The sequence below is a fragment of the Ursus americanus genome, chromosome 14, assembly GCF_024610735.1.
Source record: "Ursus americanus isolate L20-20 chromosome 14, mUrsAme1.1.p, whole genome shotgun sequence".
In the NCBI taxonomy this organism is placed as follows: Eukaryota; Metazoa; Chordata; class Mammalia; order Carnivora; family Ursidae; genus Ursus; species Ursus americanus.
The window spans coordinates 7,392,283-7,413,459 of NC_142140.1; the positions used below are offsets into that span (position 1 = coordinate 7,392,283).

At 46.0% G+C, this 21,177-nt stretch overlaps 1 protein-coding gene across 1 annotated transcript in view; it reads right to left on the reverse strand.

Moving 5' to 3' along the window:
* Window positions 1-19,494, reverse strand: part of SLC6A11 (solute carrier family 6 member 11) — a 126,986-nt gene extending 107,492 nt beyond the window's left edge. The window contains exons 1-4 of the mRNA XM_045808240.2: window positions 19,220-19,494; window positions 16,132-16,266; window positions 15,875-16,015; window positions 12,451-12,541 (exon numbers count right to left, since the gene is read on the reverse strand). Coding sequence (XP_045664196.2) covers window positions 12,451-12,541; window positions 15,875-16,015; window positions 16,132-16,266; window positions 19,220-19,469 — 617 coding nt within the window. The 5' untranslated portion in view covers window positions 19,470-19,494. The remainder of the gene's footprint in view (window positions 1-12,450; window positions 12,542-15,874; window positions 16,016-16,131; window positions 16,267-19,219) is intronic.
* Between the last annotated feature and the right edge of the window lie 1,683 nt (window positions 19,495-21,177).

The following is a 21,177-nucleotide window of genomic DNA, read 5'->3' on the forward strand; positions in this document are numbered from 1 at the left end:
CCCTGAAGAGGGTGATGGCAATGTTCTAAACCTGTATTGTGATGATCTCACAATCGGCAGTTCCTCAAAATCACTGACTTGCACACCTACAGGGGGAGCAGTTTATGGCATGTAAAGGATAAGTCAGATTGAGAACTTAGGAAGGAAGTGTCCCCGCCGCCCTTCTGCCTTCCCGCGGCAATCCTCGCTAGCATGTGCAGAACACATGCTGGAACAGCACTCTGGCGCTCTTGTGTCTGTTACCTCGCTTTACTCCCATTGTTCAGAGGAAATGGAGGCTCCACGTCGTTCCTGACCTCGCCCTGCATCACAGACTGGTGGGTCACAGAGCCTGGACTTGCACCCCAGTCTCCTTTCTGGGCCCTCCTCCCCACCACTGCTGGGTGAGATCCGGGGAAGTAGAAGACAGTGAAAAGAGGAGAGTGAGTCTAGAGGCAGGGACTGTTAGAGCATCGAAACTCAGGGAAGGGCCCCAAAACTTGTGCCTCATGGGGAGATGTGAGCAGAGGTAATGCAGGTCAGGAGGCAAAGTACAGAAGGGGCAGGCTGAGCAGAAGAGAGGCTGCCACAGCTTTTGGGAACCCACTGGTTCTTAACGTAGCCCATCCTCACATGGGTTACATGGATCCCATGCAGTAGAGAGGCCCTTGCCACCCATGGCTGGGGTCCCAGGACCCTCCAATTCCTGAACCTTTCTCCTCCTCACTAGGACTCAGCATGGCCCTAACGTGCTGCCCAAGCCTTTCCAGCCCCATCCCATGGGCTCCCACAGTACCACACCTCTGCATCACCAGCCACCAAAAGTTCTGATGATGTCTGACCATCTTTGCCATCCCTCACCACTCTGAGATGTTCTGTGTCAAGGCTGGCAATGAGCCACTGTCTGCCACAGAGGGACAGCAAGCAGGAAAGCCCATCAGGAAAGGTCCTGGATGAATGAGGAGATCCAGAGTGGGGAGTGGGGATCTGGAGACCAGGAGATCTCCATCCTTTGAATGTCACCTTATTCGTGGTGGGGAGGCAGGCCAGATGCAGAAGTAAGAGGCACTACCATTGGCCAATTACTTACCACCCACCATCAGCACTTCACACTGACTGCACCTTGAAGGGTGGGACAGGTACGCCCACTTCACCAGTGAGGGAACAGAGGTTCCATATCACATGCCCAGGGGCCCCACCAGTAAGTGGCAGGGTCAAGTCTCCCAGTTCTGATGCTTCTTCCCCATCCTGGATATCTTCCAGGAGCAGTGTAGGGCAGACACGAGGGGTGGGAGTATGTGTGTAAATCTGGGGAGTTTCATATACTTTCTTGTGGTTTCATTAAAAATCATCTAGACTAGAGATAATGCACTAAAATTTGGTAACAGCCCCTTATGTGTTATTTTGCACCTGAGTACAAATTAAAGTCATTCATTAATGCCCGTGCCACCAGCTGCAGGGCCTTAAACCATACACCGGGAGGCCAGCACCAATTTACATCTGTCATTGCAGCAGATCACAGTCTGCCAGGGTCACACGCAATACCTGGCTCAGCTGGAAACCACAATATTCTTCTAAAATCAAGGTTCAAGCCTTTTCCTAAAGGAATCTCTTGAAATCCAGCAAGGACGGAACCGAAAAGAGGGTTTTGTTTTTGCTGGGGACCAGAGCTTTCTCTTTATTCATTCCCCTGTTAGTTTCTCCCTTCCTCCATCAATTATATCTCCCCATCTGCTAAAAAACTATTCCTTCAAGAGCGTCAGTCCATCAGCCTGCAGAGAGAAGGGACATGCGGTCAGATTCTGCCACGTGATAGAACAGGCAGATGCTGGTATAGCAGACACAGGCAAGAGGAGCGCGGAGGGGTGAAGGGAGGCAGGTGGGCTTAGAGAGGTCTGCTCTCAGCCCAGGTCTGCCTCTGGCTTACTGGGAGAGGCAATTTGGACCAGACCCTTAACCTCTCCCTGCCTCAGAATCTCCTGTGTGGGATGAGGACCCCCACACTGATGCCACACCATTTATCCCCAGGGTGGGTGGATTAAATTGAAATAGCATGGCTAGGGGGCATGCTCGGGGCCAGCGTACACAGCCTGTGCTTCCCTTCCCTGGCTGCACCCAACAGGACATAAAAGGAACCTCAGACAAAGCCCTCCTGGTTCAGTAAATTGCAACTTCCCATTATTTAGTGTAAGACATCTGCTTTTTTTTGTGAAAACAAATACACTCGTGGCTGATTTTATATACAAATATCTTTACTCCACCAATCAACAAAAGATCATAGTAGTAGGTCATAGCTCTCCAGCACTTACTAATAAGCCCAATTACTCCTCTCTCTTCCATTCTGCAGGCAAAGAAAGTGAATTGCAGAGAGACTTAAGTAATGAACACAAGGCTAATAAGTGAAAAGCAACAGGATTCAGATTCTTGCTGTTTGGCCCCAAAGCCCAGGTCTCTGCATCCCCATTACCACATCACTGTTCTTGTAAAGAGCATTTCTGTAATTCTGTATACAAGCTGGGCCTCTACCCTCCGCTCTGCTCACACTGCTGTGTTCAGACTGTTATCAGCAGCAGAGCTACGAACTAATCCTTCTCGAGGCAGGGGCTCTGTGCCAGTGGGCACCCCAGTGCTCACAATGGAGGGCAAACAGCTCACAGCCGGGGTGAGAGGGACCCCCCTCACCCCGGGCCTCCATCATTGACAGTGGGGGAGTGCTGCACACTGTTCCTTGAAGGGGACGCCTGGGTCGTACTTCAGGGGTGGTTACCAGGGTTGATCTGGTGGAAACAAGGGAGCCACAACAGTGGACTTGGAAAGTAATCCCTCTCAGCTTCAGCAGTGTGGAAACGGAAATCCTCTCATGTGTGTTCTTTTTCCTTCTTTTACTTAAACAGACTTCCTACATTTACAGCAAAAAAAAAAAAAAAAAGGCTACTTTTGCAATAAGGAAATCCAAGAGGCCACTGGAGAACCCACTTCTGTAGAAGAGAGCTGACCTTTATTAATAGAACTAAATTTCCGAATCTGGGAACTTACTTTCTTCAATAGACAGGGCAAAAAGAAAAGTAAGAAGAATGGTACTAAATGTACAGGGAAATACCGTCAGGAAGAGATTCTGAACTGTTAATCGTTGTTTCTTAGGGGGCGGGGCCAGGAGGAACATAGCACAACAGATTCAAAGTTCATACGTTAAGTCCTAATCCACAAGATGATGGTACTAGCAGATGGGGCCTTTGGGAAGCAATTAGGTCATGAGGGTAGAGTCCTCATAATGGGACTGGTGCCCTTATAAAGGGACTTCAGAGAATTCTTGCACACAGCGAGAAGACAGCCATCTATGAGCCAGGAAATAAGCTTTCACAACACACCAAATCTATTAGCACCTTGATTGTGGACTTCTAGCCTCCAGAACTGTGAGGCATAAATTGTTGCCAGTCTGTGGCGTTTTTGTTATACCAGCCTGGACCTACCACAGCACATGTATCACATTTATGTAGCTGTTGAGTTTGAATCACTTACCATACTCACTACTTTTGCAATCAGTGAAACAATTAGAATAAAGAGGACACAAAGTGCCAATTCGCGTTTGCATCTCCTGAGAGCTGGGAAGAGCTGCCCTGGCCTGCTCCTTCGCACTGAGGCTGGTATGGCAAAACCTAGTACATCTCAACAGGACTTGCTCCCTGCGCTCCTTAACTCAGGGCCCCCAGCGCCTCCCTGGTGGTGAGGACTGAGCAGCAGGAAGGAAGGGAATTCCTCAGTCCATGGCGGAAGCACCTGTAGGGACAGGCAGCCCCCTGGAGAAACCAGGGCTTCCCCGAGGAGAGTGGGAGCCAAGAGTTTTGAGTTCTGGCATATGAGCTGGGCAATCATGCAGCTTCTGCAAGATTATGTTTAATGGAAAAATGGAGATTTTTCTTTCTTCTGCCAATCTCCCTGGGCTGATATAAAATTAAATGAGATAATGTTAACAAAAATGTTAAATAATGACTAGTAAGGTGAAGCCAGGGTTGTAATTGGGATTTGTCACTCAGGAAGGATCATTATAATAAATGACAGTGTACTCAGTAACCCCTCAAGCTTCTATTTTTTTTTTTGAATTATGAAATAATCATGTTCCTGGTTTTAATTTTTTTAATTCAAATAGTATAAAAAAGTATAAAGCAAAAAATAAATCTCTTTCTACACCCTTGCTTGCCCCCCATCCCACTCTTGGGTGATCACCACAGTTAATAGCTTCCTGTGTATCCTTCTAGAAACATTCTATGGGAATAAGGCATATACATATATTTTTTATAATTATGGTATTATATACATCATTCTACACTGTGCTTTTTTTCCACTTAATTTTACCTTAGAGAACTTTTCCACATCAATACATTTTCTGCTCATTCCTTTTTAGCAATTCTTGCAAATATACCATAATTTATCTCATCAGTATCATATTTAAGACATTTTCTCATTTTACATGTGTCCTTTTTTTTTTTTTTAATGATCACCAACAGTATTGCTGTTGGCATGCTGCTTATAACTAGTGTGGTCACCCCAGTGGAATACAGCCCCAGAAGTGGGATCTGGGGGACAAAGCAAGTGTGCTGCCCAAGCACGGAGGGTTACTGCTAAGTTGGCTTCCACTGCTGTGTAAAAGCTGGGAGAGTCCAGGCAAATTTGGAGCCTCCCATCTGCCCCCATCAGGAAAAGCCCACCAAGGATGTGTGCAGGTAGGAAGCATCTTAGTGCCAGTGGGCAGGTGGGAGGCATTAGCAGATCAGAAGGGCAATTCTCTTACTCTCCCAGGGCATGGCAGGGCCAAGGAGAATTACCATCATCAAGACTGTTTCAACCCATCTTTCCTGATAGGTCAGGGCACCATCACCTCCCCCACACCTGTCCTCTCTCCATGCAGAAACCTCAATTTCATATGCCTGGGCCAAGAAAGTGTCCCCAGGGTCCCTGCCTCCTGTGTCCACCTGGCAGCATGGGTGATCTGTCTTACTCCCAGATCTGATCCTGTTATTGCATGGATAAGGCCTTTGGAGGCATCCCGCAGGAGGATTTCAAACCCTTTAGAAAGGCACCCAAGTCCTTCACACTTGGCTTCAGCCTCGCTGGTTGTCTGCTCTTCCCCAAACACCTCCAACGTGCTCCCACCACAGGATAACGGCTCCTGCTACGCCTTTGGCCCGAGGGCTCATTCCCAATATCTGCCAGGCTGCCTCCCTCACTTCTCTCAGGTACCTGCACAAATGCCACCTCCTTAAAGAGGCCTTCCCTGATCCTGTGACATTCTTGCTCCCTACTTGCCTGTTCTTCAGCAGACGGATCCTGACTTAACCTAATACTTTCTGCCTACTTGGTTGGTCGTCTGTGATGTCCACTCCACCAGGCAAGTCTTTTGTTTTGTTCATGCTGTATCCCAGATGCCACAATGATACCTGACATACTCAGTAAAGACCTGTGACCCACTAGATGTTCTGGCCCATTCTACTTCCTCAGCAAAGCCCCCTAACATTCCCCAGGCTCCACGGGCAGGGACACTGCAGGTAAACTCTACAAGCCTCAACATACAGCTTCAGGTCTCTGGGTTCTTGCCTGTGCTATTTTCTCCACCTGGCATGCTCCTCACTCACTCCCCTGGCAAACACATAAACTTCTATTCACGCTGCAAAACCCTCTAAGCCTCATCAACTCCATGAAGCCTTCCTCAAAGCCCAAGCATCCAGGCTTCCTCATCTTATGCAACCATTCTACAAATACCTGTTGCTTTATATTTCAAAAAAAATCTTTTTATTATTATATGTTTACTTTCCAGCTTCCCCCACTAAGCTATGTGCTTCTTCAAGGAAGATAGCACCCCCCTGATCTTTCCGGCTACGGATAAGGTGCCCAGCACCCAGTACGTTCTGCGAAAATGTCAAAAGAACAATCAAGTGAAGAAAACGCACTGAGAGTTCTTCAGGTTCACTGGAGGGGCAAACAGACCTGGCTGATGAGCCTACTCTAAGAATGCTGGAAAGAATCCACCTAGGCTTTCGAAGAGCAGAATGACAGCTTCCTTGTAAAAATTAGCTACCATATATTGAGTACTCACCACGTGGAAAGCCTCATCTCATCTAATGTTCCTGACCACCTTGAGTGTTAGGTCCTGTTACCATCCCATTTTCAGAGGAGCAGATGGAGGCCTAGGAGGGTAAACTGCCCCGGATTGTATGCTGGGCTAGTGGAGGAAGCGAGGACTTAAACTGGGTTCTAGAACTTGCTGGCTGAAGTCTACACTGTGTACACGAAGGGGGTAATATATTGGGAGTAGGGTACTCCAAACTAGCAGAAGTAGACGGATGCCACCCAACATTGGGTTATGACTTAGGGAAAGGGTCTGGGGAGCACTTCTGACCCTACAGTCGGAGGCATGAAGGCTGCTTCAGACACACAAGCCAACTCTGCACGAGGATCAGCCATGATCTGCACCTGCAGAGGTAGGGGTGAAACAGGGTGCCGGAGCTAACTTGGGCACCCCACTTACAATCCATAGAAGTTCTTAGTGTGTGTTTTCTCCTTTAATCCTCACAGCGATCCAGAGAAGCTGGCAAGGCAGGGAACAGGGCTAATCCTCATCACACAAACAGTAAAGTCAATCACGAACATTCTCTTTCTTCATTCAGTCCTTTCGAAAGGGCCTAAGCTGTACTGGGCTCAATACAGACAAGGATGCATTCAGTCCTCATCTCAGCCTTGCAGGTGGGCGTTACCATGATCACCTCCAATTTACAAATGAGGACCACGAACTCCGAGGGGTTAAAAAACATCCCTTCATTCATTTATTCCCTCCTCCACTCATCCATCTCAGCTAATATTTTAATATTTATTAAGCACCTGGAATGTGCTGGCAGAACAATAGGGAACAAACAAGGACAGTCCTTGCTCGAATGGGGCTGATATTCTAATGGAGGGAGAGAGAAAATGCACATGTAAACAAAGACATGAGGGTTTCAGTAAGTGCTATGTAGACAATAGATCAGAGCGATGGGGCTGAGCAGGGCTGAGTGCTGATGTGGCTGGGATGGTCAGAGACGGTGTCCCAAATGACATCTGTAATGATAAGAAGGAGCCAGACACCTAGGGATCTGGTGAGAGTCTTCTAAACAAAGGGAAAAACAAAGGCCTGTGACTGAGCATGGGACAAGTACTTACAAAGGACAGAAAGAAGGCCAGTGCAGAGGAGGGCAATGGTAACGGGAAGAAGTCTGAGAGGGAGGCAGGGCCAGGCCCTGGGTCCACAGAACGAATCAGGGTTTTACTCCAGCTCCTCAGCCTCCCAAAATTTGTGTCCAAAGAAGATCAAATGGCCATAGGATTTAGAAACAATTAAGTTTTAAAAACTCGTCCAGTGAAGATAAACCAGAAAGATGAGACCTCATCCTTCTGAATAAAGATACAGAACTGAAAACCCTTAGAGCTTAATTCAGGCCCAGCACAATGTATGTGCTCAACAAATGCTGGTTGAATGGACACCATTGCAAAAGTGATTTCAATTGTATACACAGAAAACACAGACTTGCTGAAGAACTGTGGACCAATGGGATTCAAGGCCCTAAGTGAAGAAAGACCAAAGCCCGTCTGATGCCATGATGCTGGTAACATACTTGACAGTACTTAATCCCACCAGAGGACATGGGCTTAACATTTGGAACTGCAAACATATTTAGATAAATGCTCAGATGCCAGATGCATAATGAGTTACTAAGAAAACCAGGATGGCCTAATTTTGAAATCTGACATCAGAAAGACAAACTGCCCCTGCCCCATAGACCCCCTGCCTGAGCAAGAATCCAAGACTGACCCAGGGCCAGAACTGTTCTCACTGGCTAAGCCAACAATTTATACCCTGAAAAGGGAAACAAACCTCTAAGATGGGCCAGGGGATGTGTTGGGTCAGCTGCCCACGGTCAAGGTGAAGCCATGGCCAGTCATGGGCAGGGAAGTAGCATCTTGTAACTGATTTTATGGTAGTTTAGGGACTTGTCTCACCTCTGCTTTTTAGAGGGCTAGAACTGCATCCCACATTTCTGCCTCCTTAAATGTGCAATAGCCCTTCCTATATGCATGCACCAGGAGCTCAGACATTTGTGGAATGAGTGAACAGGCAGGCGGCTGAGGAAGTCTATTTGGATCAAGCAGTGTGGCCCTGAATGAGGTCCCTGGAGTTAGAGGAAAAGCAACAGGAGCACACCTGGGACCTGAACCGAGGGGAGGCATCTGTGAGCCAGCCACACAGGGAAACAGCAAAAAGAACCAAAGAAGAGATGCTTTTAAGGAAACCTGAAGAGCTGTCACATTGGCGAGGAATTAGGCATGCTCCATCCAAAGCCCCAGAAGTCTACTGTGAGCTGAATTTAAGGAAGAACTCTTTTCCAACAAATTATGTGTCAAACTGTGTTTTGTGGACTGCTAGCATTCAGGGAGTGGGGGTGCGATGGGGGAAGGAAGGGAAAGATTCCAAATGATTCCACAGGAAAATATGTTGGGGAGTTTGAGTTAATCAAAGATAACAGATGTTCTCGCTGAAGAGCACAGCTTTCAGCCCTTCTCAAATTTATGTGGCCCCAACGGCTTTTCATAGGATGTTATGAACATCTCATAGAATCTCTGTTCCAAGCCCATCTCTGGGAGAAGATGAATTAGAGCTGTCTGACAAAAGCATCTTATGAGAATGTGAGTGTCACACCAGTATTTGAGTACTTTTAGGGTACAGAATTCAACATGCACACATAATACAGATGCAGTCTAACAGAAAACTAGAACCATTGGTTCATTCTCCCATAGACTTTCATCTGGAATGGCCAAGTGGTAGGCCAAAAGGTCCAGTTACACATGAGGATACAGATTAACTGTCTCCTCCCACCACTTGGTGTCCAAATAAGTAGGTGACATGGATATTGCAAAGAGATCCTGCAAGCAATCAATGCTGTTGGCTGGGCAGCTTAGTGACAGGATGAGTTCTTGCCAGAGCCCACTCTGACTCCTCATGTAGTATCTTCTAGAAAATATTGCCTTTCTCCCTTCCTCCCATGCATCTATCCATTCTGTAAATATTCATTGGGGGGTCTTCCACAGACCAGCAGTAGTAAGTAAAGCCAAACAAGTTGTTGCTTTATGACTACCCGTTGGGGAATACAGACAATAAACAAACATATTGCACAAAAAATGATTTAATTGAGGTTTTCTATATATATTACAAAGGAAATAAATGGCACAAAACAATGGTAAGTTACACAGAGATCTTGTCTAGTGTGGGATTTCAGGATGGGTTCTCTAAGGAAGCACAGAGACCCTGTTTTACAGATCCTCAAATGTGCAAATCGAAAGTAAGTCTCTGTGACTTTCCTTTGGGAAATCATAGCCCCGTGGGGCTAGGAGAGGCCACATGGGTCCACCCACCACAGTAGCCTCCTCTCTAGCACACATCTTATGTATGCTATATTTGGGACAATGACTCAGTAGGTCTGGGGAGGACTAGAGAATCTGCATTTCTAACCAGGTGCTTCTCATGCTGATACTCTGTGAACATTTAAGTAATACTACTGTCTTGGGCATTTTAAAAAACCTAAATAAATGGAGAGCTATACCATGTTCACAGAGAAACTCAATCATAAAGATGTCAATTTTCTTCAAATTAACCTATAAACTCAATATACTTCCAACCAAAATCCCCATGGAGTTGTTTTGTTCTTTATTGTTGTTTAATCAGAACGCTGAATCTAAAATTCATTTGGAAGGCAATTTTGGAAAAGAACAAGGTGAGGGACCTGTCTTACCAGCTCCAGGCTTATAATAAAAGTATAGGTGTGGTATTAACACACAATTAGCCAAAGAGACCAATGGAACAGAACAGAAAGCCCCAAAACAGACCTGCACTTTTAGGAAAACTATATATGGAAGACAGCATTACAAATCAATAGGGAAAAGAAGAATGATTCAGTAAATACTGCTGGAGAAATTGGTAATTTATATTTTAAAACAAACAACCCTGAACTCCTACATCACACCATATGCAAAAATAAAATTCCAGGTAGATTATATTCCTAAATATGAAAACATAAAATGTTTAAAACTCTTGGAAGAAAATACAGAAGATTTTTACAGCTTTGGGGTAGGGAAATACATCTTAAATAAGATGCCAACTATGCAAACCAAAAAGAAGAGACTGGCAAATTTGACTTCAATAAAGTTGAAACTCCTGTATGCCGTCAATAAATAAGAAAAGCCACATAGTAGGGAAAGCTATTTGCAGCATACTTAGATACAGAATGTATCAAGATACTAATATCTAGAATGCATCAAGAATTCCTACGCATGAGAAAAGACAAACAATCCAAGGAGAAAAGGATATGAGCAGGAAGTTCGCAGATGACGAATCCAAATACAGGGAAAAACATGAAATAATGATGAACCTCACAAGTAATTAGAGGAACGCAAATTTAAAATACTGAGATTCAAAACTTAAAAATCAACCAGACCAAGTGCTGTCTAGAATACGGAACAGTAGAATTCTCATACACTATTGTTTAGAGAGTAAATCAGAACGATCTTTTCAGAAAGCAATTTGACATTATCTGATAAAACCCATGATGCATGCACCCTACTACTAGCAATTCCACTCCTAGGTATACTGCCTAGAAACCTTCACTCACGCACACAGGGAAGCACAGACAAGACATTTATTGTGTGCTTACTGACAGTGGGAAACAAGAGAAAGTCTAAATCCCCATCAAGAGGAGTTGGCTAAGGACGCCTGGGTGGCTCAGTCATTAAGCCTCTGCCTTCGGCTCAGGGTGTGATCCCGGATTCCTGGGATCGAGCCCCACATCAGGCTCCTCTGCTGGGAGCCTGCTTCTTCCTCTCCCACTCCCCTGCTATGTTCCCTCTCACGCTGGCTGTCTCTCTGTCAAATAAATAAATAAAATCTTAAAAAAAAAAAAAGAGGAGTTGGCTAAACACAATGTAGTATTTTTATACATTGAAATATGATACACCAGGGAAAAATAATCGACCAAAGCTACATGTATCAGCTTGGGAACATCTCAAAACCAATACTGAGCAAAGAAACAAAGTTGTAAGAAAATATAAATAATGGATACCATCAATATAAAATTTTTAATATGCAAGAAAAGTCTAGGTACTATTTGGGAGATAACTTTATAACATATATATTATTAGTATATGAATAGTCTATATATAATATATAATTTTATATAAAATTTACATAATTACTTATTAAAATACATAATTATGTATTAATATACGTGCATTTATATGTGTGAGATACACACACACACACACACACACACACACATACATCAAGTACAAACATGAGAATGCTAAGTCTAAATTCAGCGTCATGGCCTCTAAAGAGGGAAGGAGATGAACTGGTATCCGGGGAGAGAATTAAAATCACTCATAAAACCACTGCTCCTCTACACTACTTATAATCAGCATTCGGGATTAAGGTAGGGGATGTTCTTGAATAAAGCCATATTTTTTTCCAGATTGAAAAGCCTCAGAAAGCATTTAGCCCAACCTCTAACTCAGAGAGGAGGAGTCTCTTTACTACGTGGAACAAGGGATCCTCCTACCTCTACTCAGAAGATCCTACGTCAGGGCCACTGTGTCCTGTTACGCCAGTTGGCAATGCACAATTCTGGAGCGCACATTTCACAATATAAATGATGCCCCCTCCCGTTGTGCAGTGAATGACTTCTATAACCATCTGTGGCAGCCCTGTAACTGCTAGGTCATAGACCCCTCTGGAATCTGAGGAAGAATGCCCACCTCTGGGAAAATGCCCATCCACACAATTACTGCCTGTAATGTGGGTGGTTTCAGACACCTCCCCAGCAACGATTAGCAGTCCTCCACTAGCTGAACGCTTTCGGAGACGGGTGATCACAACCTTCGGAAGTACTTGTAGACAATGGTGTGAAACTAAGCTCTTGCTTTAAGCACATTTGGAACTGGCCTCTCTGTAACCTCTATCCATTAAAGTTGATCTGTTTCCTTTTGGCATGACACCTCAGCTACTGAAAGAAAATGAATCTCCCCCCCCACCCCACCCCACCCAGACTTCTGCTTTCCAGGCTAAATATAGTTTTGACTTAGCTTATCACAAACATGCTGTCTCCTCTTTTGTTAAAAATGCCTTTTTTAAAAGCTATCATTATACCAAGCACTTCTTACCCTCATAAGCAACCAGGCATTCTGACATGTCATCAAAGAACAAAAAATCATTTCTCTCAGCTGCTCCTTTGGGAAACCTTTACTATCTCCAAGGCCGTCAAATGCCCACAGAAGCTAGGAAGTGCAAAGCCAAAGAAAGAAGAGGTCAGGCTTTTCCCAGGGTGGGGGCAATGTTAACTGAGCAGAACCAGGACAGAGGCCTCACAGGCCAAGGGACACGAGTCATTTTCCACTTACTCCCAGAACTCCATGACGGGAGAGGTGGCATTCTGCAGGGACACATGACTCTGGTTGCTCATGTTCAGTTTCTGGAACTCCACACAATTCTCTACAGGGGAAACAAGACAAGAAATATAACATTAACTTCTGCAAGGGCTGCACCTTGGGAAACATTCAGAGTTGATGATGCAACCAGGTGGTTTTACCTAGCTGCTCTAAGCAAACATGCCTCAGAGAACACTGGGGAGGGAAATCGATAACTTCACAGTTTAAGGGAGAGGTTTGGTCTGATTAGAACAGGAGGAAAAGTTTTGGGGGCAGGGCACCTTCTCTCATTTCCACTCCATATGCCCTATCAAACTCTTTCCTCCTGCCTTGCTTCCTAATGTCCTTTCCTCTTTTCTACTTCCCTGCTGATGGCCTGTCCATGGCATTTCTGTCCTGCCCAGGAATGGGGGAACTAAAGGAGTGGGTCAGTCATGGTGTCCCTATGACAGTAATGCATTTGAGACTCGGTTTTCCTTCATGTAGACGGACACTAACATTGCAGCTGCCTCAGAAAGATGTGATAACTGGATGAAACGTCACGAGCCTGTATGTGGAAAGGATTTCCGCTTTCTTCACTATTCCCTCAATTGATCAGTCAATCCAAGAAAAGATTTGTTGAATGTCTCTTCATTTCGTGAAACTTGATGACCAAGGGGGATTTAAATTTCAAGTAAAAACATCCAACTCTTTAACCTTAATGGCCTAGATCAACCCCCTCCTCCAGGAAGACTTCCTCAATCTTCCTCCCCTTGAATTCTAAGAAAATTAGAACTTAAAGGCCCTCCAAGGAACCACCTTTTCCAACTCCCATTATTTTGAAGAGGAGAATCTATGGTTCCAAAATAGTTAAGGGACCCACATCTATACCCTCTTCCTCGTCTACAAAGTCACCAGCCAATTAGGGACAGAACGGGGAGTCAGCTCGAGCTAGGGCTCCAGCTCCTTTGTTACGGTCATCACCCAGCTCTGTTCTCCACCAGGAGACCCATACCTCTTTATAACACTGCTGGTTACAGAGGCACCTCAGTCACTGCCAGACTGTGGACTCCCCGAGGGAGCTGCACCATTCACTGTGGAGGCCCTTCACCCCGCAGCGGGGTCAGCACGGAGCTAGTGCTCCACCTCACACGGGCGCTGCTCCCTCCTCACACGCGTGCAAACCCTCCAACTACATGTGCAAACTCTGGAGCAGGAACACCTCCTATACCTGATGCTTGACACATCACGAGTATTCACACACTATTAGGGAAAGGGGGCTGCAAACCAGGGAAGAAAGGTTCGCAGTGTGCTGGGGAAATGTCCTCCGATCATCTGCCTCCTTCCTGTTCCCCTTGCCAAGTATTACCATCTTCTGAAAGGAGGGAGGTCTGCGGGGTCCACCAAGCCCTGAAAGGAGTCTGAAAGCCTGAGATTATAGCTACCCTTGTGCCCTTTTCCAGGGAGAGGAGCCCTTAGTTTTAATCAGTCTCTAAAACAAGGTTTCTCATTTTTTTCCAAGAGTAAAAAAATTTCTCAGACATCCAATATTGACAAGGTATTTTTATTAAAATGACATTTAATTATGTACAAATAAATGAGTTATAAAGTCTTTGTGATTATAGTATTCACACAACTATAAAACCAGAATTAAGTTTATACATTAAATATTAACTACAGAACAATTCAAATTGATAGCATAAAGTGGATGCGTAGGATAATGTTATTTTGTGAAGTTAAATGGATTTCCCAACAGAAAAATGGAATCGACAGGGAGGAGGCAGGTCTATTGAGTTCAGCTTGCCTATTCTTCCACTGCTACTTGAGATTCAATTCTACTACCATTTTTTTTTTTTCTGGTCACGCTTTGCAATATCTTCGTTCTTACAGTTTGTTGCATTCTTAACTGGACTTCACTTAGTACAAAGCACCATTTATAAATTAAATCTCTCAGCTCTTCTCCAATGGCCACCATCAGCCTATTTATCAAGAACACCTCTTATGTTGCAAACACGTACAGTCAGGCACTGAAATTTCCTGACTGTCCTCAGTTATAAGATGGTTGTACAGAGAATCCAGAACATGTGCATATTTTTAGAGCGTCCTCAAAATAAACACACACAATTAAATTATCACGGAGGACTCACAGGCCTCCAAGAGTATACCCTTGAATTTTAATTTGATAAACATCCCTATGAAGTCCTTGGCCAAAGAAAGGTTAAGAACCAGGGCCCTAAAGAGAGACAGTGAGACCTCCACAAAATGCATTGGGTGGGAGCAGGATAAAGTCACGCAGGACTAGAAGCTACTTCACAGCACTTTCTAGGCCTAATTCCTACTGTTCCTTCTGCTGGTAACCAACATCCTACCCAGTGTTACTGTATCTCAGCCTTCAGGATGACAAGCCACTTCCAGGGACAACCTAACCACAGGTTTTAACACAGATGGTGAACAGCTTAAAGCATGTGTGCCGACTCCAGTCAAAAGGCAGTGGCTGCCTGGAGCACTGCTGAAAAGGGTTCTGAGGCCACGACTAGACTCAAAAAGGAAAGAGTTCTACAATCGATTAGTGATGTCTGCTCTGAGCATGGCCATCACAGATAGGGATTGAACATGTTATTTGCCTTCCCTGGATTATAAGACTCAATCTTGATAGGATGGATGAATTGAAAAGCAAACAGCACATTAGAATCCAAAGTAATCTAAAAAGTTATCCACTCAAGGGAGTGGGAGAGTGGTAAATTCAAATATCTACCTGGGTTAGACAGGTAAAATAAATAAGTAATATGGGCTGGGTGGAGACTGTGGCCAACTTGAGGACAGAGTTCTATCCAAAGACAACTGCTTATTAGCCCTAGCATTGCTGCCAAGCAAGAATGTGGGAATGTGGGTCTGCTGTTGCCAGATCTTTTCAAGAGAAGCTGGAAATCTGGATTTTCATGTGAGGTCTTCTGGTTTTAAATTTTGGCAACCAAATACATTTTTGAAATTCACTGATCACTGATCTAAAACCTAATTGGTCTGTAAGCCCCTGGTCTGCAATGCTTGGTCTAGCCTAACCCCTTCAATTTACAGAGGAAAATCTGATACCCAGAAAGGCAAGGCTGAAACTGGAGCCTGAACCCATCACATCCCCACTCTGCCTGCAAAGGGCTCAATCTCTGTATTTGGCAAAGCGAGGAAAGAACATCACCATTCTTCTACCCATGCCAACTCCTGGGCCAGGGCTCAGCTCAGGCTCAGGACTGCAACCCACAGATTGCAACCAGACCCAGTGCAGAACTGACCTCCAATTTCAGTGGTATCTGGACTCATGTCAAGAGGCCAAAGGCCAGGATTGATCTCCAGGATAAGGGCATACCCCCAATGCCAGGCCCCCCAGCGGGACCAGCAGAGAGACCCTCCCTGGGGGCCATACCTGTGTTCCACTCATGCCCACAGGTGGCCCAGGGGAGCTCGGTAGTGAAGCAGTTGCTCAGGTAGAAAATGGCCCATGCCAGGATGATGATGTAGTACACATTTAGATGGGCCTCAATCACCTGTGTTGCGTAGCCAATGCCTGAAAGAACAAAGGGAGTGATTTGCGTCTCTCTCCACCTTGTTAAAACAGTCTCAGCTACTTTTCACAGTCTGACATCACCCAGGCACCATTTCATTTTCTATCTCAATGCTTACCTTCAAATAAAGGGCAAACTTTCCTCCAACATGTAATGCCACCTTCACTTGTGAATTGTCCCAGAGCTGTTTCCAAGAAAAAAACAGGAATTCCACAGCAAATAAAAAACACCACATAGGGAATCAGGAACGCCCCTACAAGGATGCAAAGTAAGGGAAGGGGGTTAAAATTGCCTCTACTATTTCAAGTTTGACACAAGAAATCTTTAATAAGCACCTACTATGTGCGAGACATAAGGTTCTCTGAGCTTAAGGTCAAGTCCACACCTTGAGGACCATAGTCAGAAAACATGGTCCTGGGTCTGTGCTGTCTGTATATCTACCTCACATCTCCCAGCCTCAACTTCTTCATCTATAAAATGGGGATTTAAAATTCAGTATCTGTACCACTTCTCTCACAGAAATGTGCATCTAAGATGATAATGTAAAAGTGTTTTCTTTCTTTGATTCTATAATTTATATATTCTACCCTTCAGCATGAGTTAAATCCATTCCCTCTCTGAACATTACACTGTCCTTTTTTATTCTAAAGTAACCTCAACAGGTTAGGTGAAGGGGACCCCTTCTTCTTATTTACTTTGGAAGTTGATCTGCAGGGGGAAAAAATGTTTTTCATTAAGAGAAGCATTCTCCAGGAGACGTGCAATAAGCAGTATCAGGTCCCAGCACATGAGGGTCAGGTATGGAGCTGAGTTATAAGGGGTCTACAGCAAGAATCTATCTATTCAGAAAGGCTGCCTTTGAATCTGTCTGAGAAAAGACCACCATAAGCTTTAGTGCTCCTATCTCGATACACACAATACCCATTGCTGGGGCCTTTCTGTGAAAGAAATTAAATAACTGAGGTGAACACGAGCTATTATAACCAGAGGGATTTTTTTCAAATCCCTCATTCTCTCTCACCCACCTAATAACAAAGCCTGAAAACACATGCTATTCCCTGCCATCTGATCTCACAAACGAAGGCTTTAACTGAAATTGCTTTTTGCTAAATGAAGTCTCTTTAACCTTAGAATTAGTTACAACAATTTTGATCAATCCTGAGAGTAGGATGACATTTACCAGATTTTGAAAGGGTCTTAGCTTTTTTTTTAAAGTTTCACATTGGGAAAGAAATACATTAAACTATTGTTGGAATCTATGACTAGAACTGTGCAGATATTTTTTTTTAAAGGCAAGCAGTTGATCATCAGATACCCCAACTATATTAGAAGGCAAAAAGTGTGTGAAAAGGGACAAGAGGGTCTGTTTGCTGAATATAAATCTAAGCGATTAGTACAACAAGCTGCAGTAGGTTCCCTAATACATTGTAGTTTACCTGTGAACCCTCTAGAACCTAAGAGAAAGCACTTTTTGAAAGGCTTTTAGTCTATGTACTCACAAAGCCAGTAATCCGTAAGATAACCAGCTCAATTAAATCAGGATATCTGTGTACCGGATGGAGACTCTTGGCAAGTTACAGAGAAAAAAAAAAAAAAAAGACTAATTATTAAACTACTCACAACAACTTTTTTTTTTTAATCCATGCGGAATTTGTAATTAACCCAACTTACTCTGTTGTCTCCTTTTAGGCATGCATTTGGTTTTGGCATAACAATTTCATGTATTAAGAAAAAAAGATGTTGAAACAGTTTTTGCCTGGGACTACCCAAGAGTTTCCACAGGTTTCTAAGAAGACATGGCAGCTAATAAAAGCCAAATCTGCAGAGAGGCAGAACTCACAGCTGAGGCCACAGGGCACGTTCTGGGTCTCCAAGGCCACTCCTTCTCTCCCTCCTGCCAAGCCACCAACACTGGCGGCCACTTCATTACCAGTGCAGAGCAGGCTTGGAGCAGCCTGTGCTTTAGGATGAATGTCTCCAAAGAAAGGGCCTGGGCCAAGCAGTACCCTTCTCACTCTCCCTGCAGCTGCTCGCACAGGAAGTCCTGCTCCATGCAACCTAACAGTGTGGTCCCTGCCAGCCAACTTCAGAGCCACCTTCAGTGGGGTCTGGGGATCTGCTGGAGGAGCAGGGGCATAGCAAGGAGAAAGAGGAATATGTAGACACAGGCTTTTCCTTAGAGAAACTGTGCCACCCAAGAAGGTATCATAAGGTCCCTTGCCATGCACCTGCCATCTGTCCTGCTAACATGACAGGTGGAGGCTCCTGAAGTCGTTGAGCTGAAAGATTTGAGGATTTACTCCAGCATCTCCACCAAACTGACTTGGATATGTCACTAGGAAAGATTCTCTCATCGCTTCCTTTTCCCTGTCCCCCGATCCACAACCTCTAAGCATCTCCTAAACATCAAATCGGTATTGTTGCTATTTGTTGTGGGTGACTCTGAAGTCAGTGAAAGAAACTGCTTGGTGCCAATGTTTCCACCAGATAGGCCAGAAAGGGGACCTAGTGAAGGCCTTAAGGGCAAATGAAAGACTGGGCGGGAAATCAAACATCAATGCCGCACCGAAAAGTTTTCCCTGTTGTCAGTCCAATCCCAGTTTAAAACAAGGCCTTGGTGGCAGAAATCCCACCTCTAATGGGGTTATTTCTTTGACACTTTGTATCCTCATCTGCAAAATGGGTATACCAATGCCCGCAAAGAATGAAATGAGATGATGTAGGTAAAGCTTGTTATGGAGTCTGGCATTTCAGTAAGCGCTCAAAACCTGAGCCTACTCACATCACCGTGAGAGTCCCTTTCCCCCTTTCCTTCATGCTGGTTTCCAGTTAGGAAAGCTGAGGATCAAAGGGTTTGTCTCCTGCCCCTAACAGTAATGCAGGTACGAAAAGCAAGGGCTCCTAGCCTAGGCCGCCACCTCACGCTGCCACAGAACACACCTGGCTGTCAAGTCCCCGCGTGCTAGCAAGCGGCACATTCAGGTGCGAAGAGGCGCGTGCACATGCGCCCTGGGAGAGGCGAGCCTAGCCCGGGGCGGGAGGGCGGGGGGAAGTTCCCGCGCCAGCTGGCCCACTGCGGACATTCCCCCCGAGGGTCCCGCTACACGCAGGCGCGGGAGGGGTCGCGCGCTCACCTCCTTGCTCCCCGCCCCCACCAGACTGCTTTCCCCTCCCGGTTCTCTCTCACGCCGCGCATGCCGCCTCACCTCCTCCGTTCTTGTAGCACAGGTAAGGGAAGCGCCACACGTTGCCCAGCCCGATGATCTCCCCAGCCACGCTCAGCACGAACTCCACCTTGTTGTTCCAGTGGCCGCGTTCGTGGACCGCCTTGTCGCGCTTGTCGCGCGGATCGCGCGCGGGCGCCGCGCCCCCGCCGCTGCCTCCCAGCGCTTCAGACTCCCGCGCCTCCTCGGCAGCCTTCCCATTGCCCAGAGGCAGCGCCTTCTCCGCCGTCATGGCCGCGCTGGCTGCCTCGTGCGCCGGGCCCGGCTCTGCGCCGCCGCCCCGGGCGGGCTGGCTTTTCAGGAGGCGCGAGCGGGCGGGAGGGGGAGGCAGGGGGTGGAGCTGAGGGGCCGGGCCGGGCCAGCGCGGGGACTGGGACGCCGCGCCGCGGCCCGGCTCTCAGGGCGCCCACGCCGCCTCAGCTCGCCAGGGCCCCTGAACCCGCGAGCACCTTGCGCGCGCCGAGCACCTTGCGCGCGCCAAGCACCTCATGCCCTTCCTTCCTGTTCTCCTACCCACCGGCCTCAGGACAAGAGTGCAAGCGCCCATTCAGACCTAGGTTGGGCTCCTGACACCAGTCCCTCAAGTTGCACCACTCTCCGTAACCTCTGAAAGCTTGGGCCTTGATTGCCCATTTCTGTTATTACAGAAGTGGGCTCTAGACCACCCTTTTCCCAACTTTAAGGTACATAACAAGCACCTGCGGGTCACTGCAGATCCTGATCTTGTGGATCTGGCTGGGCTGGAGCTTCTGTGGTTTTAACAAACCCAGGTGCTGTGGATGCTGCCACAGGGACCACACCTGGAGGAAAAAGGCAGTAAATGAACTCTTTTGATTTCTTCCCAGTTCTCAAGGTTTGTGAGCTCCCCTAGGCTGGGTACACCTCCAGAACTTGTTCATCCTGGTGCTCACTGTTCTAAACACAAGGAATCAGGACAGTGTGGCAGTTAAGAGCATCCGTCTGAAGACAGGCAAATATAATTTGAGTCCCATGCTCCACCTATCTGAGTTGTGTGAAGTCATCTGACCTCTGTGCCTTAGTTTCCTGATTTGCAAAAGGAAATACCAATAATGCCTTTCTTATGGTGTGTGTGTGTGTGTGTGTGTATACTCCATGAGAAAATGCTTATAAAGTACTTAGCACATTGGAAGAGCTCAATGAACATTAGCATTTTTAGCATTATCATACAGTGTGTAGTTACACAATGTACGTATTTGTTCATCTTGTTTAATACCTATCACACCACTCAATTGTAAGGATGATATACAGTGTCTCATTCATTATGATAGCCACAGAGCTTAGCACAAGACCTAGCATATAGAAGGTGTTCAGTAAATACTATGGCAAGAGAGAAAGAGGGAGGGAGGAAGTGGGGAAGAAGAAAAGGGAAAGAAAATTAGATCTGCAAGGGGCCACAGAGATAGTCAGATCCACCTCAGTCATTTCACAGTGCTGGAGAAGCCCAACCACAGGATCTCTCACTAATGCCACCCACTGTGTTCTCCATCCATCCCTTGGAGCTCCTTCTGGGGCTCTCTGAGGGAGAACCTCCCCATCTGGTAGCCTACAGCCTCTGCTTTCATTCTGGCTTACAACTGCTCAAGTCTCTCCCCACCTCCAACCCCCCAAAAAACCCTTCCTGCCACCGTCTTCCCATTTCAGGCCTTTTTCCTCCCCTCCCCCTCGCTATCATATTTCTTGAAAGAGTAAGTTTACATGCTGCTGGCCCTGTCTTCACCTCCCACTCATTCCTCAGCCCACAGCAATCTGGCACCCACACCCACCATTCCTCTGAAAGTGCTTGCTGTGAAGTCCCTGAAGCCCTCTTCATTTGGCAAATCTTACAGTTCCTTGTCCATCCCCATCCTGCCTGACCTCTGGGTAACTTTCTGTACCATTGTCCCCTTCTTTCTGTCTTAAAAGTCACATTTGCCTGCTTT